The 24,994-nt window shown below is 42.6% G+C and overlaps 2 protein-coding genes and 1 long non-coding RNA gene across 15 annotated transcripts in view; 1 reads left to right on the top strand and 2 right to left on the bottom strand.

The window, feature by feature from the left end:
• Positions 1–7,470, top strand: part of OSBPL6 (oxysterol binding protein like 6) — a 97,803-nt gene extending 90,333 nt beyond the window's left edge. For 12 of the 13 annotated variants that reach the window (XM_081023645.1, XM_081023635.1, XM_081023641.1 and 9 more), the window contains one exon: positions 368–1,376. In XM_081023645.1, the coding sequence (XP_080879771.1) occupies positions 368–476 (109 nt within the window). In that variant the 3' untranslated portion in view covers positions 477–1,376. Of the gene's footprint in view, positions 1–367; positions 1,377–4,808 lie in introns of those variants that run through there. The other variant, XM_081023647.1, reaches the window with a different exon arrangement.
• Positions 818–4,810, bottom strand: LOC308458597. The gene is made up of 2 exons (XR_013977589.1): positions 3,234–4,810; positions 818–1,019 (listed from the first exon to the last, which is right to left on the bottom strand). It is a non-coding gene; the product is annotated as an uncharacterized lncRNA (long non-coding RNA).
• A 1,858-nt stretch (positions 7,471–9,328) lies between the features above and the next one.
• On the bottom strand, positions 9,329–24,493 carry PRKRA (protein activator of interferon induced protein kinase EIF2AK2; the record flags this gene model as incomplete). The annotated part of the gene is made up of 9 exons (XM_080972548.1): positions 9,329–10,804; positions 11,078–13,972; positions 15,219–15,393; positions 16,814–16,911; positions 17,939–18,056; positions 19,186–19,264; positions 20,818–20,899; positions 22,869–23,038; positions 24,339–24,493. 8 exons carry the CDS (start codon positions 24,491–24,493, stop codon positions 13,815–13,817), a joined length of 1,035 nt encoding a protein of 344 aa, XP_080828674.1. The 3' UTR covers positions 9,329–10,804; positions 11,078–13,814.
• Positions 24,494–24,994: the final 501 nt, after the last annotated feature.

The following is a 24,994-nucleotide window of genomic DNA, read 5'->3' as shown; positions in this document are numbered from 1 at the left end:
GGTGTGAGGTAATGTTCAGGTTGACATCACCTGACCAGCACTCATAGAGACTGCCATTTATAATGGTACAATCGGGAGCTTGTGTTATGGTTCCACTTCATTCATGGCTCCAGCCTTACCTGCCCTACACCTGATGTCCAATAGGAATTTTTTTAAAAGCTGAAATACTGCCTGTTTGTCATTTTGTGGGCTGAATTCAACCCCTCTGTTCCCTCTTCCTTACCAAACAACTGGTTGATGGGATTTTTGCTTCCTATAAAGGACTCTGCAGGTGCCGTGTCGCAAGGGAGTATAATTCGGTCCCTGTTAAAGGCACTCCTGAATTTATTTTGTCTAACAGGTGTGTATTTTTCTTTTGATTTTGCAGAAAAGTTATCGATGCCAATCAAAGAGAAGCTTGGGTTTCTAACGACACGTATTGGGAACTCCGAAAGGATCCTGGCTTTAGTAAAGTAGAAACCCTCAAACTCTGGTAAACTGAGAATGTAGATCTAGTAACATATCACTCCTTAAAAAAAGAAAGAAAAACCTTAAAAAAAAACTATGCACAACATGTTTCTTATAGCTGAGGTTGGTTTGTGGACCTGTAAGAAACCTTTCATTTGCTTTTATATTCATCTTTATAAATGGACTTCCAAAAGTGCATTAGCCCAGACCCCGGACATTTCTGCAGCTGGCATTAAATTAAAGGGAGGGGGAACCAACACGCCCTTTAAATATTGAGATACGGGAAATGCAGCGCAAGAGAAGCATGCACTGAGTTAGCCAAAGATGCTTTCGAAGAGTATCTGGTGCTTAAAATAGACAACAGAAAAGATACAAAAACAAAACAAGATTTGTTTTAATGGAACATGTCTAGAATGTCCACCCATGCTATTATTAAACCTTGAGTCGCAATACTTGTTCATTTCTAGCTTCGGGTTAGTTTCTTGATGTGTGATGTGCTTGGACTGGCCACGTCAAAAAAAGGCATAATGCTTTTCTGGAAGCTCTCCTCATTCATTCGCCATTGTTCATGCCTTAAAAAAAACAAAAAAACACCAATGTGAAGTTGTACATTTAAGTCATTTTAAAGTATGTATTCTTAGACGTTTGTCAGGGGCAGATTTTTAAAGCACTAGGATTTTGTTCATATTATAAATAACGAAGAAAGTGTATTATTATTATTTAAGATAAAAGAGAGAAACCCTAAATGGATTGTAAAGGAAAGCAAACAACTAGTACATGTTTTAACTTTGGGGGTGGGGTGGGGACTATTGTGTGGTCAAGTTGAAAGGAGACTGGCTGGTTTTGTAACAACCTTGGCAAATGAAGCCGAGGTCGTATTCTCAATGCCTAATGCTGTGATAAATATACCATCTCTTCCCATGGCTTCACACTTTTGTCTCATTTTCTCATAAGTCTTTATACAATTGGAATTCCCTGAAGCTTCGCATGAGTGTTAAGCACAAAAAATGATAAGTGTCTTGTCTCCTTTCCCGGAGGTGGATTATCCTGGTAACATACATGGTCATGTTCTCTTTGGTACACAAGATGCTTTTGTTGCACATCTGTTTTATGGGGAAAGCAACATAGCATATGCAACTAAGTTCTCGGCAGCATCTTGCCACTGCTAATACTGCTTTTGTGCATAATTCTATTTTGCCATTTTACAAAAAGGCAATTATATTTTTCGATGAAGAAGCAAGACCTTAAATGGTTGCTGTGCAGCACATTTCAATGATGTATATGGAAGGAGCATGCATGACCTCTGTCTCAAAGTAAGGTGAAGTTGGCATGCTTTGCTGTAGCCAGTATTAATAGATAAAAATCCTATTTTTTAAAATGTCATCTTGTCTTTCATTCATGCCCAGTTTGCTAACAGACTCCCTACTTGCACCTCATAGGCATCAATGACAGAAAAGATCTCCTTGCATTAGATTTCAAAAAAATATGTCTACATATACAGTACATAGCACATAATTCTAAATATGCTTAATTTTCCTTTGCATGGTGCTTCTTAAGAACGACTTCTTGGTGGGGTTCCATAGAGATACAGAGGTGTCTCTTACCATTATTTCCCAAAAGCAAATTGACTGTTCATTTAACTGTGCTACAAATTACACACACACACACACACACACACACACATATATATATATATATATATATATATATTTCTAAAGCCCACAATTCCTTCTTTACAAACACCTGCCAAAGAAGCAAAGAGTTATAAATATGATTTCTCCCCACAGTGTTACTTCCTCTTGGTATGCACAATATTGATGGATATTTAAATATTTGACCACAACTTCTTTCTGAGCTGTACTTGTAGCTCAGGGTCTCTTTCGTTTGACTGAGGCTTAGAATAAATTCCAGACGATTCAATGGTAATGATCGCATAATGACCTTTTAAGTCTGTTCTTGCAAAAGTTCTGTTTGACATTTCAAAATATCAGTTTTCATTTTCTAAGCAGATCAAGTTTTGTAGCCTGCAGCTTCTGGTTTTTGGGATTACCGCATTTTTCGCTCCATAGGACGCACCTGACCATAAGACGCACCTTGTTTTAGAGGGGGAGAACAAGAAAAAAAAATTCTCCCCCTCTCTGCACAACTCCCCTTCAGCGAAGCAGCAGGAGGCGCTGCGCAGAGAGGGGGAGATTTTTTTTTTCTTATTCTCCCCCTCTAAAACAAGGTACATTCAGTGCATTCAAGGAGCGTTCAGTCGCCTTCAGTGAAGGCAACCTGAAGCCTCCGGAGCGCAGCGGGAGTTCTGCTTTCCCCCACCGCCAGCCTCAAAGAGCACTGCTTTCCCCCACCGCCAGCCTCAAAGAGCAGGTCAGGGAGCAGCCGAAAGGCGTGCAGCCTTCCCGCTGCTCCACGAGCTTGTGGGGCTGGCAGTGGGGGAAGCGCTGCTTTCCCCCACGGCCAGCCTCAAAGAGCAGGTCGGGGCTGGCAGGGGAAGCCCGGGTTCCCCCCCCCCGCCCCATGGACCACACATTTGCTCCATAAGACACACCGACATTTCCCCTTAGATTTTAAGAGGAAAAAAGTGCGTCTTATGGAGCGAAAAATACGGTATCATATGAAGACTGGAAAGAGTGTTGGTAAAATATTTCAGGGGCGCAGCGTGGGACCATTGGAACTACTAATCATAGCTCCCAGTCTTCATGAGAATATTTGCTGAACTCACTTCTCCCCTTCTGTCATTCAAATCTAATCAAACTCTTTAAACAAAACATCTAATTTATTACCCGTATGAAAGTTCACTGAAGCAAGGGGGTAGAGACAGATGTAACATTTTTAGAGTAGTGCGGTCGTTTTGTCCAAATGTACCTTTAATTTCTAGGGGCTGATCTCTGAAGTGGCCAAACAGCTCTCTATGTTTGTGACAAAAATAAGTTATGGACAGTTTGATTGGCTGAATCCCATGATGTCACAAGGAGACATCAATCCCTTTCCCTTTTCCCTGGAGCAATTTTGTTGTTTTTTCACTTTGGGAAACATATTTCCTTAAATAGAAAGAAAGAATAATGTCCATTATGTGATTTTGTTTTTTATTTATAAAGAAAGCAGACCGTCCTCCAGGATCAAAGGGGCTTGGGTAAGCAAAACTGATGGTTGGACCAACTTTGCTGCGATGTCCAGCTATCATTCAAGGGTGAAAGAATATTGGATATGATCCACAACCGAGTAATTAACTGACTCCCTTGTCTCCTGTGTCAACACAGATTCTCCCCTCCCCTTCAAGTCATTTCCTTCCTTAGAGATTCCATTTCAGTCAAATTTGAATTTTTAAAACGGTAATAATGTATACAAAGGCCATTTCCCTGTGTGGGCTGATGCAACAGACTTGAGCTGGCCCAGTAAACATTTTTAGAAACTGCCCCTGCCCTGCCACACTTCCCTCCTGCCACATCACCGATTGCTTCTACAATTCCCCTAGGTTTTAAAGGTATGTTTGTTACGTGGAACAAAGAAGCTGCTCTTCCAAAACCTACAGATAACCTAATCTAACCACCTTGGGTTCCCCGAGTTAGTTTCTTCATAGCCTGGGATCTGTTCAAAACCGTTCAGTGCATCACTCGCCTTGAGTTTCTTGTCTTTTTATGCACTAAACTAAGTCTAAACAAAGCGTATAATATTTATGCAAGGCTAGCCCTGCTAGAAATTCATGGATTCCAATCGTGCAAAGCAGTCACACATCACTTGCTGCAGAATTTATCTGAATCATTTTACACGGGGTCTCTGTGGTGTGGCTGCTGCAGCAAAAAAAAACGCTTTCTCCTTCTACATTACATTAGTTACATACTGAAGAGTTTGGTCATATCGTTTACCTAGAACACTTGGGTAATGCTTGCAGCAGTGGCCTGTCTGTGGTGGACAGATAGATGCTGGTACAGTAATGCCCATGTGATCTAGGCAATATATGGAATTGTGTGCTTTTATATATTACCATGGCAACATGGGTAGCCACTTGTGGAACCGTGGTTCTGTAGCATCCATACTGCAGAGATAACATGCAGATTCAGCCTCAGAGTCATGAATATCATGCATTTCTTTTCTTTTTCGAAACATGAATTTTACACTGAGTTGCTTTTTCAAAAATACTATACAAAAACAATTTTATATATATATATAGTGAGAGAGAGAGAGATGCAGAATATATACATTAGTAGCAAATATGCAAAACAAACAAATTAAAACACAATCATGGAACTCACTTAAGAAGGGATATTCACCCTATCCGGCAGAAATGCAAATTACCATGTATTTCTGCAAGTGACAGAACTCATATGATGTAGACTTTTCTTTATTAAATTTTCCAGATTTGAAAATTGAGGTCTTCTGTACTCTGAGCCTCTTCCCACTCCTGCAAGCTTCAGGAAAATCTCAAGAAGACATTGTATGATTTGCTTCCTTGTTAAACTGGAAGGCGCTGCACCAAACTATACCACAGTCATGTTCCCTTCCTGAGCTCTGTATATGCTCTTGTTTTCAAGTAGACCGCCCCTTTCTCTCTTCTATTAGTGATGGATATAATCACATTTCAGTAGTAGAGGTTTTCAGCACACCTGCAAATTTGGGGAAAGTAGAGGAGGCTTTCTAGATTCTTGAAAAGGTCTAGAAAGGCCTCGCAAGGGGGCTTGCTAAACCCAGGCCTTGCACCATGCAAGGGTTCAGAAACTGCCCCCCTAACCCAAATGCTTGGCATGCCATTGCTACCATTGCTGGATGAAGTCCTGGTGCACTGATGCACATTGAGGCAAAAGCTACTCCTGTAGTAGTTATCTGTAAGTGTTCTTTGATGGGGGGGGGGAACACCTCAAGATGGAGGAGCTCTTAGATTTAGGTTTATTAAATTTATATATCGCTTCCCACTACAAAGCCTTGAAGCAGCGGTGAAGCCCTACAGCTGAGACGGAGGAGGCAGGTGGATGTCAGCCCCACGCTGCCATTTCGGGCAGCACGGATCCTGCAGCCCTCTGAGCCACTGTGTCACTCCCAGGGGAGACGCATGGCTTGGGCCAGGCCCCATGCTAAGAGCCACCCTCCGGGTGTGGGGCCCAGTGCGTCCTGCCCCCCATCCGCCCTAGCTACTCCTCTGCCGTGAAGCAATTTGTAACCAGAGCAAAAGTGATAAAAAATATAAGTAGTAAATAAACATTTGGTGGGTTTTCCCCAAGTCCAGGGCTCAGAAATAGTGGTTGTGGACATGGGAAGGTACCTTTGGATTATGTTCCATGCTGCATAGGTAAATGAACAAAGACCACACTCAAGAGTACTAATCCATAGTTTTGTGATTTGATAGATTTTCTCTCAGCCATCATTGTGGTTAGGAAAATGGTGCCAAATCTGAGACTGGGAAAATTCATTTACCTCTGTGGTTTTTGAGAATTTGAGTGCAATCAGTAACTATTAAAACAGGTATTTCCTCATTTACTTTGGTGGGTGCAGAACTGTAATGCTGATCTGCATATCTTGTTCTCCAGCTAACTTGCCACTGAATTACTTCCCTGTAAAATAACTTTCATTGTCAAGTTCTTTCGTTTCGCTTAGCCTACCCACCAGGAAATGATTGTGCGGAAAGGTATAAGTAACATATCTTAAGGACAATAGTTGAGGTGGGTTTCGTTTTGAATTCATGCTTATTCTGAGAGGGGAGAAAATCAATGTTACCAAACTACGTGCTACATTTTGTGGAGTGTTTTGTTTTAATTCTAACAGAAAATGTGTAGCAAAAGAACCATAGTGAAAGTTGAATTGTCTTTTAAAGAAAATCATGAGCACAATCCAGTAAATATTCATTTGAAAGTCTGACTAACAGTGGCCTGATTTGCACATCACTTAAAACCATAGTTTTAAATAAGCTATGGTTTAAGGTGACTGCATCCCTGCTTCAATCATCACCCCACTTGTTCCTTCAGCACACTGGGGAGGACATTGTATTGTGTGAACCCAGTGCTCCTAGTGGGTTTCCCCCAACAAACCAGAAGTAAGTCAAGAGCAAACTTTGGCTTACCACTCGCTGATTGTTTGGGGGAATCAAGCCACAAGAGCTGGTGTCTCCTTGTTTCCTGTCCACAGTGCTGAAAGAAAGAACTAAGCACGCACTCATTTTAAACCATCCTTATTTGAAACTGTGGTCCAGGCTATTGAAAACTGTGAAATAAGACAAGTCATGCCTAGCTGAAGTCAACAGGGAAGAATATAGGCAGCTGACTTGTAAGGAGTCAGGCCATTGGTCCATCTGACTTATCATCTACTCTGATTGGCAAAAGTTCAGTGGCAGACCTTGGGGTCTCAAATTTCAGCAGCGCCCCATGTGACACCGAAATTCGGCGCCAGCCCCGCCTCTTGCACTCCCTTCTAAATAATAGTTGTGGTGCCCCCGAGGCTCTGCATTGTGACCGAATTGGTTGCACTCCCCTAAATCTACCTCCAAGAAGCTCTCCATGGCTCAAGAGAAGGGTTCTTTCCAGCCTTAACCTGGAGATGACTGGGATTGACCCATAGCGTCTTCTGCATGCAGTTAATGTGCTGTGCTGTTGCACTATGGTTCTTCCCCCCCCCCCAAACACTACAGAAGTGTTAAGCTCCACAAAGTTAGTTATGATTTACTAGATTGTGTTCTGTGGCTGTAATGGAAAGGAGTGGTATTCTTGGTAGGAGAGAATGCATGTGAACCTGAAACGTCACTTTCTTCTGCTTTGTTTCCACTATCCAAGAAACAAGCCACTGTTCCATTTCTAAAGATGTCCTCTTCTCTCTCTCCCCGTCCCTCTCTGCCAGTGGGAACTGTCGTGGCAGCAAACCAAATGTGTTGCTCCAGCTACACATCGTTCTTTCCTACCTGTCTATCACATATTTAAGATGATGTGTATGTTGTGCTACCGAAAAAGCACGAGAACTGTGCCTCTTCAAATGAATGTTGTACAGAGGAATGTTCCATTTGTAAGAAAACAGGCCTCAATAAATTCACAGCAATTACCTTTTAAAGTCACTTTGATTTCTTTTTCAGTTTTCCGATTCACTTTATTGCAGTTTTATTGCATTTGTCTCCCAGCCTTTCTCCAAGGCGCTTGGGGTCACCTAGGTAGTTTTGGCACCACCCCATTTACTCCTCACAACCACCCACCCTGTAGGTTAGGAAGCGAGACAGTGATTGGCAGAGTAAGCCAGTGAACTTTCCATAGATGTCTGGTTGGCTGCTGTGAGAACAGGATGGTGGCTGATCCAGTAGGCCCTTGTGTTCTTATGAGCATCGTGGCTGAATGTGGATTTGAACTCCAGTCTCCCCAGTCTGAGCCCAATGTTACCGCCCAAGCTCTCTACAGGATCAGATGGAATTTGACCTGAGAACCTTCTGGTCTGAATTCAGATGATATCACTATTGGTGAGGTACTGAATACACCAGTAAGAATAATTAACACTGCAATACAGTACTGAGCTTATTCAATAAGAAGTAAGCCCCATTGAACACAGCTCATTTATGCATAAACAACTGCAGGATTGCTCTGCAAAAGTCTGCATGGTCCTCGTATTTTGTCTTATCCATGCAGAATTAAAGAGTTACGGTTCTTGGGAAAGGCAAATTGTGTAGGCATATGGAATATTTGAACAGAGGTTCATACAGAAATCCGACTATGAATATGGGTTTCAACAGAGATAATGGTTTATTTGCAGATTGTATTCTGTATATTTTGCACGTCTGCCATCTCTTTAAGAACCTAAGAATGGTACCTCTTTATCAGCTTTTAACCGACTCCCCCCAAGTTCCAACTGAGCATTTCAAGTAGGCTGTCACCGATGAAAGATCACGCCGTTTTGTAATATCAAACTTAGTCTCATAGTGCCATCAAATTCATTTTGAACAAAAGGAGATACCATTGCTTCTTCATTGGCCTATGAAATGCAACTATACATGACAGGTAAAGAACATTTTCTATGGCCTCGTACACTAGTGAAGAATTGTGCTTTCTTGGAATCAAATTAAAAGGTGTATCAGAGTGGAAGTCAAGAGAAGAGCATTTTGTGTTTTGTCGTTACTCAAACATCGCAGATAGCAAACGTCAAAAGCTGCCGTCTTGGTTCTTACTGCTATGGCCAGCAGTCAGCATTATACTCCAGTACAGAAAATGATGGGTACAACAGGTGTCTATATGCAAGGTGATGGTACATGTCATCAAAAAGTCAGTGCCTTGGAAGCTGGAGGAGTTTTCAAATGGAAATAAACATGTGGTCCTGCATCCGGTGCCAAGTTGCTTAGTATTGATATGCAGTCTGTCATATATAGATAGATAGATATAGTTACACACACTGTGTTTGGTGCATCTGGTATAGCGAACATATCCAGAAAAAAAGCCAGACCTTTCAAACATACCACATAGTGGGCAACATGACACAACTACAGGGTTGGCTTCACAGGGGTGTATAGTTCTCACAGCTTTAGCTACACAGAAGTCCCAGTCGTGATGTCCTCTGTCACGGTTGGAGGAATTAACAGTCCCTTGGTTCTTATGTGAGAAAAGAAAAAAAATAATCTACAACTTCCTCAAGTGGTGCTCATACTGAATTGTGTGGGAGAAGATTGCTAGCCGGCCATGATTTGGAGTATTGCATTCATGAGATTATCAACACACTGCAAAGAATGTAATGGCATGGCTTAGTAACTACCACTTAAAAGAGAGAAAATTTGTGTGCCACTCACTAGAGCTGGGCTTTTGATGTGGGGGTGGGGAGGGGCACACACCTACTTTTGCTTTTGGTTTTTCTACAGAAAGCTCCATTTCACTACAAAATAATAAAACGTAGTTGCTTAATAACTGGGCTACGAATACTGAAAAGCTTAAGTTAAATCACACATTTTTATTCACACTCACCATTTTATGTACAAACAGCAGGGAGCACAGCAGGTCATGCTTCCCTGGTACATTTACCCATGTTACATACAAGCAGTGGAAAAACAAATGTATATGCTGTGTATGTGACAATTTTTGATACCAATACCTTAAAAACATGAGGTAAAAGTGGTTGTCAGGTCCTTGGATGTGAAGAGAACTACCTGCATATTTAATGTTGCCACAGTCATTATAGATAATAAGCATTAGAGTATAACTAGCTGCTTTGTATCTGGTATTGCTCAGGATTTCTAAGAAGAAAACCAAAAAACCCCAATGGTTAAAATCCGCATTTTTGAAAGGTTCTGTATGTTATCTTGATTCCAAACAGCATCCAGTTGTATCAAGAGATGAAAACCTGCTCCTTGATCTCAGGAAACATCGTGCAAAATTTGGTTATAATGGTAAGAGGTGTCCAAATGCATAGCAAACAACTTTCCAAACTGAACAGCAGAAGTTAGCAGAATCACATGATAGGCTTCAATTTGTTCCACAACTTTTGATAGGACAGTTTAAATTGCATTTCTATACACTCTTACCCTGCAAGGCCCATTCATAGCTGTTGAGACTTGTGTGCGATTTGCACATACATAGGGTTGTTGTTCTTAATATTTAAATGAGTATGGTTTTGTAACTTTCAGCACATTTTTGTTTACTGTTTATACTGCAGGTATCTAAATACTCTTGGCAGAAATTAGCTGTTTGCAACTCAACAAAGCTTTTGAACTGCAGTTTATGAAATCAATAGGATTTCTTTGGGATGTGGTGTTTTTTTAATTTGAGGGGGGGAAAATATTTTCAAAAGCAGATGAAACTAATCTTGGCAAAAATTGTGATGGTATTTTCTCTCATGGACCCCCCCCCCCCCGGATGATCTGTGATCCGTAATCCCTCTTTCACCCCTAGGCCTAGAGGTGAAAAAATATTATTTTATAGAGCTATCACAGATTTCAATTTAGGCATTATCTTAGTTGTCTCTGCAAGACTAAAGAATGGCAAGAAACTTTGAATGAATGTTTCTTGTCTCAACTAAGGCCAAATATTCAATTTACCTGTATATGTGTATGGGTAAGTATTAAAATGCATATATGTAACTGAAGGTCAAGTTTTATTTTGTTGATTTCCACCAGCTAAATGATGCCAGGAAAAGTCCCCAGGAGCATGAAAGTGAACTACAGTGGTACCTCAAGTTACAAATGCCTCAGGTTACAAAAGCTTCAGGTTACAAACTCCACTAACCTGGAAGAGTTACCTCGAGTTGAGAACTTTGCCCCAGGATGAGGACGGAAATCGTGTGCCAGCAGTGCAGCGGCAGCAAGAGGCCCCATTAGCGAAAGCACACCTCTAGTTAAGAACAGTTTCAGGTTAAGAACAGACCTCGGAATGAATTAAGTTCGTAACTGGAGGTACCACTGTACTATGCACTTAATACAGTGGTGCCTCGCAAGACGAAATTAATCCGTTCCGCGAGTCTCTTCGTCTTGCGGTTTTTTCGTCTTGCGAAGCACGGCTATTAGCGGCTATTAACGGCTTAGCGGCTTTAAGAAAAAGGAAACAAACTCGCAAGAACTCGCAAGACGTTTCGTCTTGCGAAGCAAGCCCATAGGGAAATTCATCTTGCGGAACGACTCAAAAAACGGAAAACTCTTTCGTCTTGCGCGTTTTTCGTCTTGTGAGGCATTCGTCTTGCGAGGTACCACTGTACTTTGAGGCAATATTTGAGCAGAAATAGCCAAAAATGAGATCTTCAAATAAGAGTATGTTGTCTGTCAGAAAGGTATGTGTGCTATTCCTTACAAAGAAGTACCGTATTTTTCTGTGTATAAGACTAGTTTTTTAAACCAAAAAATCAGGTCTAAAATTGGGACTCGTCTTATACATGGGTAGTGCTGAGGGGTGTTTTCTTAATTTGGAGTCCCCAAAATTAGGGGGCGTCTTATACATGTGGGCATCTTATACACAGAAAAATACGGTAATTCTGTAAGTATAGGAAATTTATCAAAAGTCTAGCCTTTTTCAAACCAGTGCTACTTTACTCCCACAGCACCTTATTGCATATTGAATGAACACTGGTTCACATAGATAACTGACAGGGTTGCCATATTCCCCAAAGTGAAAATCCAGACAAGTTTTTTCTCTCTCTCAAAGTTGTTGAGCTTTTTGTGAACATCTCCCCCCCAAAATCTAAGCTTTTAACTTCCGTTGCCATATGTCCACGTTTTCTGGACATTTTACCCATTTGCCAAAAATCCACCAAGGCGCCATTTTCCTGCCCAATTCCCAGATGTATGGCAGCCCTAGTAACTGAGCCACCGCTGGCTCTTCCCTAGTAAAGCAGTGCAGGCTCTAACGCAAATCATGATGTGCTGAATACAGATTATGTCACATCAGAGCTGGGCACTCTGTGCTAATATCCAATAATGGAATTCTTCCCTCTCAAAAAGAGCTGGTGCAGGCATGTGGCAGCTAGCATTATCGACATGTAACTGCACCCACAATGATCAACATGAATAGCCAGTGTAATGTGGGACACAGGAACTCTTGGAAGACAATAGTGACTGCTTGCATGAGTAGAACTCATTTTCAGTTTATAATAATAGTCAATGCAATCTTTCAATTGCCATGTCTTGGGCAACAGCTGTACCAGCTCTTCCTTTTGAGAGCAAAGATCTCACGTGCTGGACCTCTCCAGACTTAGAGGCCTTGGGTGTTCCTGCACATGCATTCGCATCACCATGGGAACTATTCTTAGCAGGAAGATTCAGAGACTGCACAGCTGTTACAGTCCCTATAAAACACCCAGGGCCTCCTTTTCCCCAGTTGTTTCAATGAGGTCTGAAGGCCTCTTGGGAGGCGCAATCAGCCTGCAGAGGGAAGGAACTGTTCCACTTGAATCAAGCAGGTCACCTTGAATTCAATTGCAGCTTCAGCTCAGTGAGACACCTGAACTCCAGAACCAACCTTAGGAAAATTGCAAACTGTCTAGTAGAGCAGGCCGAACGTGACCATTACAATTACACTGTCTTTCCCATGAGAACAATGTGCATATAGGCTTTTGTATTCAAATCCACTAGTGCATGGTTAACTTTATGTGCAAAATGTGTATTAACTGCTAGCAGGCCATTGTGATCACCTCTAGAAAAGATGCTCTGTCTTAATTTGCTACATAGTGAGCCTCTGCCTCTGCCTTTCCTCTAAATATACAGAATACATGCCTTAAGATTAACATAAAAACTTATTACTTGAATTATTCTTTAAAAGAATTTATTAAAGAAAGACCGATTCTTATAGTTACCTTACGAAAAAGGGCAGTGATGTTAATAGAGTCATTATTTCTGTAAAAATTCAATCTTCAAACCATAGGTTTAAAAAGGCCACAGTTCACACAATGAGAGAAAAATCCACACACAGGAAAATGGATAATATCCCATGGCCATAACATAAAGCTTTTCAAAGCACTGGAACATTTCAGATACTTTGGTTTTAAGATCCCATATACACAGGTATTCACAAAGGAGCCTGTAAGCTTCAGTATATATGTAGTGCAGGCTCAAAGCTACTTTGTGATACTAAAACTTAGTACAGTAAAGACAACAGTTCTACAATTCTGTGCCAAACTCCACCCCTAATTCAACAACCAGGAAAAAAATGGAAGTTATTGTATTCAGAACAAATCATGAAGATGAACAGTTTCTGTCACACATACTTCATTGTTGTTGTTAGCCTCGTCCAACTCTTTGTGACCCCATGGACCAGAGCACACCAGGCATTCTAACCCCCCCCACCCCCGGTTGGATATTGTGTCATGAAATGAGTATAAATGAGTCATGCAGTGTTAAACAGAAATCAACATATAGGGATGGTTTGGAGGGAAAGGAGCATGTTGAGATTGCAAGCCCTGTTCCTGACCACAGGAAGCCATTTTCCAACGATCAAGGTAGATCTCATTCTAAACATGATTGCCAACAAAAAATGGTAGCCACGCCTCTAGTTCCTCCCCCCTCCCTGTTACACCCACTAGAACTTACCTCATGTCATGACATCATAGACTCCTCTTTTCTCACTGCAATGTCATGTCATAAGTTTTTCTGAACTAGAATATGGAGCAAATGGGAGGAATTGGACATGTGGCTGCAATTTGAGGGGCAGCTGCTCATTTAGAGCAACGTTTGCTTTGGGCTTTGGCTCCAAGGATTCTCATTCATCAGATTCTGGAAAGGTGAATTCTGTATCTCATTCCACGCCTGCGACTGTGGTGGTATCTGGACTTCCAGATAAATAACATACTTGCGGTGATTATTTCATTATAATGCATAATTGTATACACGTGCGTGGATTTTGTGATGTGACTTTTAAAAAAACACAGCTCCAATGATCTGGAAACTGTTCGGCTTGGATGGATACGTCCTTAAATATTTCCCTTTTGCTTGAATCTTATTTCTGTCCAGCCATGATCTTTAAATATTGTAGTGCATTGTGAGCGGCATCATTGTGGGCATTGCCCCAGGAGATTCCAGTCCCGTGACAAACTGTGATTGGATTAGTTGAAAGTTCTGCAAGACACTGGTATTGTCCATTCACACTGAGCTCCTCTGAAAGTACAAACACAGGTGCTGGTTAGTGGAAGATCACGCCACTAATTTTTGAAAACACCAACTACACTAATTCTCTTTCCCCGACATTGTGAATGAAAGTACCGTACTTTTCCGTGTATAACACGCCCCCTATTTGGGGGGACTCCAATTTCAGAAAATGGCCCTAAGTTGTTGAGCTTTTTGGGGGGAGGACTGGAGTTGTTGAGCGTTTTTTCAGGGGGAATGCAGTAAATCACTAACCCGGCGGTTGCAATCGCTCACACCGCTCGCCAGCAATCACTTGCGTCTGCTACAAACCTGACCAATCACCAACAGCAAAAGTAAATAGCAATAACAATTGCCACAGTGGCAGCCAATCCTCCGCAGCCCTAGACGCAGCAACCAATCAAACACCCATTTCCAATAGCCAATACAAAAAAAAACCCTTGCCACAGCCACCAATCACACTACAAATCGCCAATGACAATCTGCAGCTCGCGACTGCAACCAATCATCTGTCACACATACCCACTACCCGTGTATAAGATGCCCCCACTTTTTAAACCTAATTTTTGAGTAAACAAACCTAGTCTTATACACGGTAAAGTACGGTAATCAGGATGGTGTCACATAAAAGGATATATGACTGGAATATGTAGGAAACCATCTCTCCCAACCTGCTCTGGCACAACACAAATACTCGATTACCTATACAGTCATACCTCGGAAGCCGAACGGAATTTGTTCCGGAAGTTCATTCGACTTCCAAAACATTCAGAAACAAAGGCACGGCTGGATTTATGAATACACTTCGATGCAGAATTTATTTCCAGAAACAGTTCCATCACTTGACAGCCCTAAATTCTTGTTCAAGTTCTTCGATTGTGACCCGTGGGAATTATTTTGTCAAAGCACTAACAATAAACAGCAAGTTTAGCACACATATCCCTGAAAACAGCAAAGCCATTTACATACTGCACCCTTTTAGCAAATTTAATGTTCCAAATGTTAGTGGCAAGACTGTGTGCATCTTTTAATTATTAGACAAAATGTGATGAAAGTGTGTTCTCTGGCTGCTGTTAGTACTAATGTTCTGCAGATAATTGTGTTCATGTTAATGCTGGAAGAAAATGGACATTGCATAATCCCGCCCCTTTTTGGTACACACTTCATTGGCAACTTGGTTCTGCCTGGCCTGTGTTGGGAAAAAAGATACTAAGAAAAGAGGATGCATCTCGCCCATAATCACCCACATGGTTCTTACCTATATTCAAGTATTTTGTATTAAAACCTTGCTCTTCTGCAAGTTCTCCAAGAAGATGAACATAATCTGTATTAGGAATACTGAGTGGACTTATTTTCAGCAAAGTAATTTTTTCTCCAGAAGAGTTCCTTAAGGTGCTCCATGTACACCCCCAATTAACACTTTGTTCTTTTCCCTGGAATAAATTAAGGGCTTTTAGACTTTGCTGTGTTTTAAAACCACCACCCAACACCTTTAAATGCGGTCATTCCACTCCCCTTGTATATGTATTAAACAAATACCAAGCTCTCATATCACACTATGTTCTACCCAAGTATTTCCACACTTGTTAAAAACTTGGCTTTTAATATGGCTTCTCCAAGATTCTCTTGGTCTGTACTACAGGCGCCTATGTTTTCCATAAGCATTCTTACTTTTAACACAACTCTGAACTGTAAATGTCAACAATTTCACCTACAGGGGCTACATTTTACTGCTTGTTCTACTGCGGCATTAACAAAAGCCTGAAGAGCAGAAATGAAGCAGGTGAGGCTGTTTCCATTCCTGTATAAACTCCCTGTTAAATACAAGCCGCCTGAAGGAAGGCACGCACATCCATCACTGTGAAGCAGATTGCTGCATTTGATAGTGAGCTGATAGCTGGGATTTCTTAGAAGACTTATATATAAGCTTAACTCCCAAGAGTTAAATGATATAGAAATTGGTATTCTTCCAGCTTCTGGGGGAGAGAGAGGCAATGGAAGATGTACATTTTTTGTGCATTTGAAAATACTGTATTTTGCGCCCTATAGGGCGCACCGGCCCATAGGGCGCACCTAGTTTTTTTGGGGGGGGGGGGAATAAAGGGGAAAAAAATTATTTCCCCCCAAGGTGCGGGGCTGGGGCGGGGGAAGCCCGAGTTTCCCCCGACCCCAGAACAGGCTGCTATCCGCAAGCCTTGGGAGCCCGCGGGAACTCCCACCGGGCTCTCCAGGCTTTCGGATATCTGCCCGAAGCCCGGGGCGCGCTGCTCAGCACGCCCCAGGCTTTGGGATGCAGGCTGCTATCCGCAAGCCTAGGGAGCCCGGCGGGAACTCCCGTGGTCTCCCAAGGCTTGCGGATAGCTTCCTGAAGCCTGGAGAGCGAGAGGGGTCGGTGCGCACCGACTCCTCTCGCTCTCCAGGCTTCAGCGAAAGCCTGCATTTGCCCCATAGGACGCACACACATTTCCCCTTCATTTTTGGAGGGGAAAAAGTGTGTCCTATAAGGCGAAAAATACGGTATATTAGATTTTAGAAACAGCTGTGTAGCTCAATGAACACCTGTTTGCTCTGAACAAGGTTCCATGCAGTTCAATTGAACTCACTTCCTAAGCTGCATCCTTAGGCTATTGACAAACAAGACAGACAGACAGACAGAGGGGGAGAATACAGAGATCTTGTAGCCTAGATGAAGAACATGGAAGATAACAGAGCAGGGGGAGGGGGGAGTCTAGCTTGCCTGTGTATATTTACTATAGCGCCTTAGTATAAGCTGGACAATTAATGAAAACGAATGATTGCATTGTTAGGTTTGAATAGCTAAGCAGTTGCTATAAACATAAATGAATTACTTACTAAAGAAATAGTGATATTGTCTCCAGAAAAATTACGGAATTTATCGAGTAGTTTCTCGGCGGCGTTTCGCTTTGCTAATTTTTTAGAAGTCCCAATCCCTTCGTAAGAAAACAAAAGCAAGAAGGATTAAAATAAGCAAAGAAACCCAGATTAAGAGACATTCATGCTAGAAAACCGAAACCAGACTGCGAGTCACAGACTACACATCCATCAACTCAGCCATGCTTTTGAAACTCCCCTCTATGTTTTGTTCTGATACTTCCACCTGTTAAGTTTACATCTGTTAATTATTAACTTGGGATCTCCCCCTGAGCCATGGCCAGGTGTGAGTTTCTGCATCACAACAGAAGAACCCTGAGAGGGCACAGAGATGAGAAGGTAGAAAGAGAAGGGGATACTGAAAGCGGACCTGACTGCAGGGCCAAATTTGAGCCAGGCTTACCAGCGCTCAAATTTGTCTACAAAATGTTTTTATGGAAGAGGGACAGAAAGAGGATTTTTTTGCCCCAAGCGGCTTCTATTAATTAAAAATCTTCCCCAAATGGGTGCAGTGCCTACCTGCATACAGATGCCCACAGGCGGTTCCTTCCCCCTTCCAGACCTCGTTTAGCCTGACTAAGCCGCAACAGAGGGCAGAATGGAGAATACAGAAGGCATGCAGAGTCTTCTGCCACCTGTGCTCATAACAGGTGCATGTATTGGGGTAGGTGAGAAACAATAACTTGTTTAGCCCTATGGGGATTTCCATCATTAGACTGTTGGTGTTCCAGTAGGAATCCAAAAACAGGGCACATTGGGAGCAGGTGCATTGATGTTTATTGGGGGGGGCAGAGTGGCAGAAAGAAAAAAAACACCCCCTCTATCCACCCTGCCAGCACACTTTGGATTTGGTGGCCCCTCCACCTTAGACACCCCCACAAGTAGGAATGCTCTGCTAAGGCACTTATTTTGACTTTCAAGTTATAAAATCCTCAAGGCAGCTTGCAAGAGAGAATTATATAAGATACAATTGTTTAAAATGATCAAAAATAGAAACATTAGTGGGATTTCTTTGGATAATGAATCCTGTGCTTAAATTCAGGTTTTGCAACATTTTGTGCCGAGGAGAAAAAAATAAGCACATACCTGTTTCTACAAATGTTTCTATTCTGCAAGTCATTGTAAACTCTCTCTTATGGAGTGGCCCTGTCTCCTGTGCCAGTGAGTACTCAGGAAGTCTCCAACCCTTCTGAATAGCTAGCTCCTGGGGAAGAAGGGAAACGACAGGTAACAGGACATTGCTTTTTTATCTAGCCTTAAAACAGCCACATGTCTATTTAGAACAGGTTTATTTATCGTGATTACTTCAGTGTTAACTTGGAAAGCAAAATTCTGATGTATTTTGCTTTACACTGCATGCATCCTTCTACATCTCAATCCAGGACAGAGCTGAGGGAACTTCCAAGATCAGCACGTTTCACTGTGCCAGAGCAGCAGCCCAGTGAAAGCATTCTATTTCAGTGGTGTGAGAGTAAGTCTTGCTTTCATTGGTCACTACTCTGCCCAAAGAAAAGCTTTCCATCTTATATATATCATCACAGTGATGAGCTGTGAGCTTTGCACACAGTGTGGATGAGAAAACCTGACAAACCAACCAATCCTTTCTTTTCTCTTCACCACCCATTCTGTAATCACTATGCTTTGCTTTTCGTTGCTTACTCTACATTCTTTCCTGAGGGTATAGGAACTGTCTTCTCCTTCCTCGGTTCAGCTACCTGCTCCTGACTGCCTGTGTCGCTTTCTGTCATCAGAAAATAAGAAGGAAACAAAGATGATGCTACATACATAAGGATCTAAATATAATTTGTAACTTAGTGTAGAACGACTTTGACCTCTAAAAAACCAAAAGGTATATAAAGGACCGCCTCTTTCCATACGAACCTACCCGGACCCTGAGACCATCTTCTGAGGCCCTTCTTCGTGTGCTTCCTCCATGAGAGGTGTGGGGGATGGCAACATGAGAACGGGGCCTTTTCTGCAGTGGCTCCCCATCTGTGGAATGCTCTCCCCAGGGATGTTTACCTGCTGCCTTCATTATACATCTTTAGGCGCCAGGCAAAAACATTCCTTTTTAACCAGGCCTTTGGTTGATCTTATGGACATCCAACACCCTTTTAGAATGTGGCTTTTTTTTGGGGGGGGGGGTTATTGGGTTACTGCTTTTGGTTTGATTTTATATACTGTGGTCTTGTTGTGAACTGCCGAGACCTCCGGGTATAGGGCGGTATATAAGTTGAAATACTAATAATAATAATAATAATAATAATGTAATTAAAAAAATAAAGACAAAGAACTTCTGAATATGGTACATTTTAAATGCCGTTGCAACTCACCTGCAATGATCCAATAGGATTGGACTGATTTGGTGCTTGATCGAGACGTTCGGGGATTAAGTGGTCTGGCACAGAAATGCTAAAAGAAACATAGTTAACTTGAAAACTGGCAGTTTCAGGCATCATTTCGCTAACAAATCAGTATTCAGTCCCAAGCACATTCTACATTTTAATATGAGACTGCCTCATGAAGACTACCTCTACAAAATGTTTAAAGTAAAGAAAGCTGACGTGCTTTTCTATGTTGAGTTGTGTCTATGTTTGCACATGTGGAGGATTTTGTTCCTCACAGGTAGTTTCCTGCGCTTCCTCCCAGGCTACTTTTTAAATTCAAGGGTCTGGATCTAGGAAAAAGCAGGCAGAATTCCACTGGCAAGAAGGAGATTTTCATGGCTCCTCCCCAGACATATGTCTCATGTACTCTCAAAAATTGCCCTTGAGGATGAGAGACCCTCCTTTGTTAAAGATTTAACGGTATTGTTGATACTGCTCTAACCTGAATGTGGCTTTGACTTTGTAGTTGTTTAGTCACTTAGTCATGTCCGACTCTTCGTGACCCATGGACCAGAGCACGCCAGGCTTTGACTTATCTTTATATTAATAATTACAGTGGACCCTCTAGTTACGTACCGCTCTGGATACGTAACTTTCGGGTTACGAACGCGGCAAACCTGGAAGTGTATACTTCCGGATCTTGCTGCGCGTGCATGCACACAAGCGCTCTGTGCACGTGCGCGAAAACGCTCAATCGCACCATGCTTGTGCGCAGAATCGGCACCTTTGCCTACGGACTTTTTGGGTTGCGGACAGACCCCCAGAACAAGTTTAATTTGTATCCGGAGGGCCCACTGTACTGATCCGTTTTATTAAAATATTCATAGATTATATTTTGGCGATAAGGCTGTTCTGTGTTTTGTTATATTTTCCCATAGCTTATGTTAACTGAATTTTGAAGCTGTTAGCCGCTTGGTGCTTCCCTAGGGAAGGAAAAGCATGATACATGCTATAAATTAAACAAAAATAAAAAAGTAAGATTGAAAGGTCAAATGAAAAAGTAGCAAAAAAATTATTCTATTTATTTATTAACTTTTTCTCCCACCTTTCTTCTCAAAGGAGCTCAGGACAACAATTGACTATCTTTTTGTACTGATAACATTTACAAGTTTGTACACAAGAGACTAACAAAGATTGAAAACAGGTCTGACTTAATGAAACCACAGCTTGTTAAATAAAGAAACAGAAAACCTTTCATACTCTTACAGAGTCATAACTAACTTACAGTTACATGAAAGGCGACAGAAATTGTGACACAATATGCTAAAAACTGCCATTTTATCACTTCCACAAAAATACAAGAAAAGAGGTTTTCAGGAAATGAGCAACAATGTAACAGCATTGTTAAAATACTACTTTACCATGTGGGTATTAAACAGTGAAATAACCATCCATCTTAGATGCGGTCACATAATTTGGCCCCATTTCCCACTGCTTTTTTATAAACCTATCTCCAAATCAAGTATGTTAAGCATCATAGCCCTCATTTTTAAAATATTTCTAAAGCTCTCTTCCAAAATTTTCCAGCAGGTCCCATTCGGCAATAATACTATGTCACAATGATCAAAACCAACTCACCAAATATTTGAATTGCCTTTCAAAATGTTCAGGGCAGCTTCTGCAGCTTTGTGTTTTGCAATTTTCTTGCTCGGACCCTCTCCTGAATTAATAAAGACAAAAATATGTGAGTGTTCTGAACAGTAAGCTATGAAAATCTAGCAGTCTGAATGTTTTGTTCTGAAATATCCATTTTCTGTCTCATAACATGAAGAGTGTACAGACCTGTTTGGACACTTTTTCCAGAAAGGCAAGATGGCCTGTTTTACTGTATCTTGCCAGTGGAAGCAAGCACAATGGGGGGGGGGAGGGAGAATGTGGCTTGTTTCTAAATGATGATGATGATAATTTATTATTTATACCCCGCCTATCTGGCTGGGTTTCCCCAGCCACTCTGGGCAGCTCCCAAGAGAATATTAAAAACACGATAAAAGATCAAACATTAAAAACTTCCCGAAACAGGGCCGTTTTCAGATGTCTTCTAAGTCAGATAATTGTTTATTTCCTTGACATTTGATAGGAGGGCATTCTACAAGGTGGGTGCCACTACCGAGAAGGCTCTATATAATATTTTGCCACCCCCATTCTAAAGACATCACTAACATCAGAAGTAGCACTGAATATTTTTTGAAAAACTGCATCTTTAAGATAGTGGTTGGGCAGCTGATTCCTATTCATCTGCTTATGCTGGTAAGTTCTCAAAATGCAAGGGTATATATAAAAAACACACCTAAAGGGGAGGTGCAGAGTTTTAAGAAGGCAGAGGGCCTGCAGCAGGCAGTTTCCTCCCAGCAGCAGAGACTTATCATTGCTACCGTCAGAACTGCTGTACTAACTATGGAAGCTGCGCAGAGGCCGAGAAAATATGGTATGTTTGGCTTGGAGAAAAGATGATTAAGAGGCGATACAATAGCTATATTCAAATATCCCAAAGGGCTGCCACAAAAATGATGGGCCAAATTTATATGCTGATGCTCCAGTGGCCAAGATCTCAATTATTGCATTCAAATGACTAGAAAAGGTATTTAGACCAGTGGTTCCCAAACATGCTTGCTAGAGTGAGGTGGGACACTCATTAAGTGAGCTTGTGGGGCCTAATCCAAACACTATCCTCATTCTACTGGCCACAATAAATGCAAACTTCCTTGTGTGGCACAAGATCAGTTTGCATGTCATGCATAAGCCCTCAGTGCTAGGAACAGTGCCAAAGATCAGAGAAATTACATCGCATTACATCGCATATCTGAAGAAGTGTGCTTGCACACGAAAGCTCATACCAAGAACTAACTTAGTTGGTCTTAAAGGTGCTACTGGAAGGATTTTTTTTATTTTGTACATCGCATTAGTTACTCTTAAAAAAAGGCGGCAACCGTTTTGCTCAGGGGTTCGATTCCTGGCCCCCACATGCGTCAGTGGCGCTTGCATAAGCCCACCCTGCCCCTGTTCTGTGCTCTTGGTGGTCACATGTCAAGTGGATGTGCACAAAATGGTTACTGCCTATATGGTGTCTGTGTTTGGGTGGACATGATCGGGGTCGAAGAATACAATCAAGGGATAATGTACTATGCAATTAGATGAGGGGAGGGAAGAGTAAGTTCTAGGGTTAGAAATGGGGGGAAATTAATTGGGCTTCTAAGGTTAAGGAGGAGACACAAGAGTCGGTAGCAGTTAGGATGAAGGTAGGAAAGATGGGTTCTAGGGCTAAGTTGGAGGAGAACAAAAGGATGAAGGAAAAGACATCTGGGCTCTCCCTTTACCCATACTGGTACCCAACACACTAGCTTAGAAACAGAGGGAGTATAAAACTAAATAGAAGAAGCATTTATTTTAAACATTACAGACGCATTGCATGCAATTAAGAACTCAGACATGAATCCAGAGCTGGCCCAAGACTTTTTGGCTACCCCCCCCCACCTGCCAGGGAAGAAGGGGTGAGTGAAGATCTACATCAGGAACAAAGTGGGGAATAAAGATCTACATCAGGATCTGCTGCCCCTGCTGCCCAAGGCAGTTGCCACACCTTGCCTCATGGATGGCCCGGCCCTGCATAAATCCTATCAAAATGTACAAACCTGTTGCAGTTATGTCACCCATTGTGACTTTATAAGTGAAGACTGGCATATGCACTTGCCCCTCAGCTTTTTCAAAGTCATATACAGGATTGAGATTAGCCTTTGTGCCATATTCATGTAACATCTGAATTGGTGTTTTCCCCGGTTTGGATGTAATGATTTCCTCCAAGCTGTTTACAAAGTAGAATAAAAATTTAATGAATATTTAAGAAAGAAAGAAATCACATGCAGTGCGTTAAAATATTGCTTTCGAAAAAATGCTGTATCTTTCATTTATGAAACTCAGAGGTACAAGCTGGAGATAATGAAGCCTGCTTTTGTGTTGTATTCACGATAATGAGTAACCTGTGGACAGTTATAGGGAAATGTTACCAGACATGTGATACTCCATGCTTTGGATATTGCACTAGAGCGGGGAGAAGAGGAAGTGTAAGCAACTAGCACTTCTTTTTTTCCACAAAACAGGCTATGCACAGAACCAGTTGCCAGATTATATTATTGGTCTCTCCACATGCCTTGGAGAATGATATTTTCTTAATTTCAGTTTCTTTTCCTAAAACTTACACTTTCATTTTCCTCACTCTCAAATTTGGTGTGCTGAAATGTTGAAGATTTGTGAGAGAAGATCGCCCATCTCTATGCAATCATCTTGTATAAAATGCAGGCTAGCCCCCCCCCCACAACAACATGGCTCCAATCTAAATGACACTCCCCACTCTCCTGTTTTAGCTTTCCACATAAAAATAAAGAAATGGGAGATCTGATCGGAGACCAGCGATGCCTTATCTACTCCAGTTCTGAGCTACTCCTTTCCTCTCCACTGTGCGTTGTGTCACCTATAAATATTGTAGGCTGTGTAGCCTACATGCAAGAGCTAATTTAAAAATGTGTACAACTTCAACAGATGACGGGCAGATTCTGCTCTAGGTCTGAGTGGGGTTTTTTTTTTAAGATAATACACACACACACACACACACACACACGGGCTTACTTCCAGGTAACTGAGGGTAGCATCTGCTTCTCTCTCTCTCTCTCTCTCTCTCACACACACACACACACACACAGGTTCACTTCCAGGTAACTGAGGGTAGCATCTGTTTTTCTCTTACACACACAAGTTTACTTCCAGGTAACCGAGTGTAGCATCTGCTTCTCTCTTACACACACACACACACACACACACACACACACGGGTTTACTTCCAGGTAACTGGGTGCAGCTTCACACAAACGCGCGCCATTCACACTGCCTGCTACGGTGCGCGCGCGCGGGTGCTTCTGACCCCTCCCCCCCCCACGTTCCAACCCGAATTCACGCGCACGCGGGCGCCGTTTCCCGCCGGCGACGGTTGCTCCCGCACGCCTCCTTACCGAGCGCCGTGCGCGCGGGCGGCGGGAACCCAGAGCGCTCCACGCCCGCCCCACCCGCCATATAGAAAGCCCCTTACCCACCCCACCCCTCGCGCGTCACCTGACGGTTTTCAGTTTCTCCACCACCACCGGGGAGTTCCGCTGCTCCGTGCCCGCCAGCCCCCCTTCTTGGCTTAGGATAGCCGGGCAAGGGGCAGGCTGAGGCAGAGCCATGCTGTCCGCCGCCGCCTCCATCTCTTCCTGGCCGGGAAGCATCCCTTTAGCACGGCCCCTTCTCGCGTGTCACGTGTGGTTCCGGGGGCCAGTTTGAGGGGAGGAGCCGCCCGGGAGGCTGCGAGCGGCGCAGAGGCGAGAGAGCGGCTCGCGTCACTGGGTCTGTGTGAGAGAGAAAGAGGGGCGCTGAGGCGGCGGACGGGACCCCCAAGGAAGCCTGGAAATGGCCCCGCCGGTGTGCCATTCAGTTGTCACAATGGACATGTTCTAGCTCAGGGGGTCCTGGGAAAAAAACCAACCCTTTGCTTCCTGTTAACATACCCTCCAACATTTCTCCTATGGAAATAGGGACGTCCTGTTGTTATGGGGGGGGGGGACTGCTCCCTTTTCCCTATGGGGTATCCAAGAGCCCGTATAGAGTCCTTAAGTGGGTCCCCTGTCGGCAGGAGAAAATAACACAGGCCAACCAGAGTATATTGAGAAGCAATACAGTGGTACCTCGGGTTACATACGCTTCAGGTCACATACGCTTCAGGTTACAGA

Source organism: Podarcis pityusensis (genome assembly GCF_964106645.2).
Source record: "Podarcis pityusensis genome assembly, chromosome: 1".
NCBI classification, from domain to species: domain Eukaryota; kingdom Metazoa; phylum Chordata; class Lepidosauria; order Squamata; family Lacertidae; genus Podarcis; species Podarcis pityusensis.
This window is presented reverse-complemented; position numbering and strand designations above follow the sequence as displayed.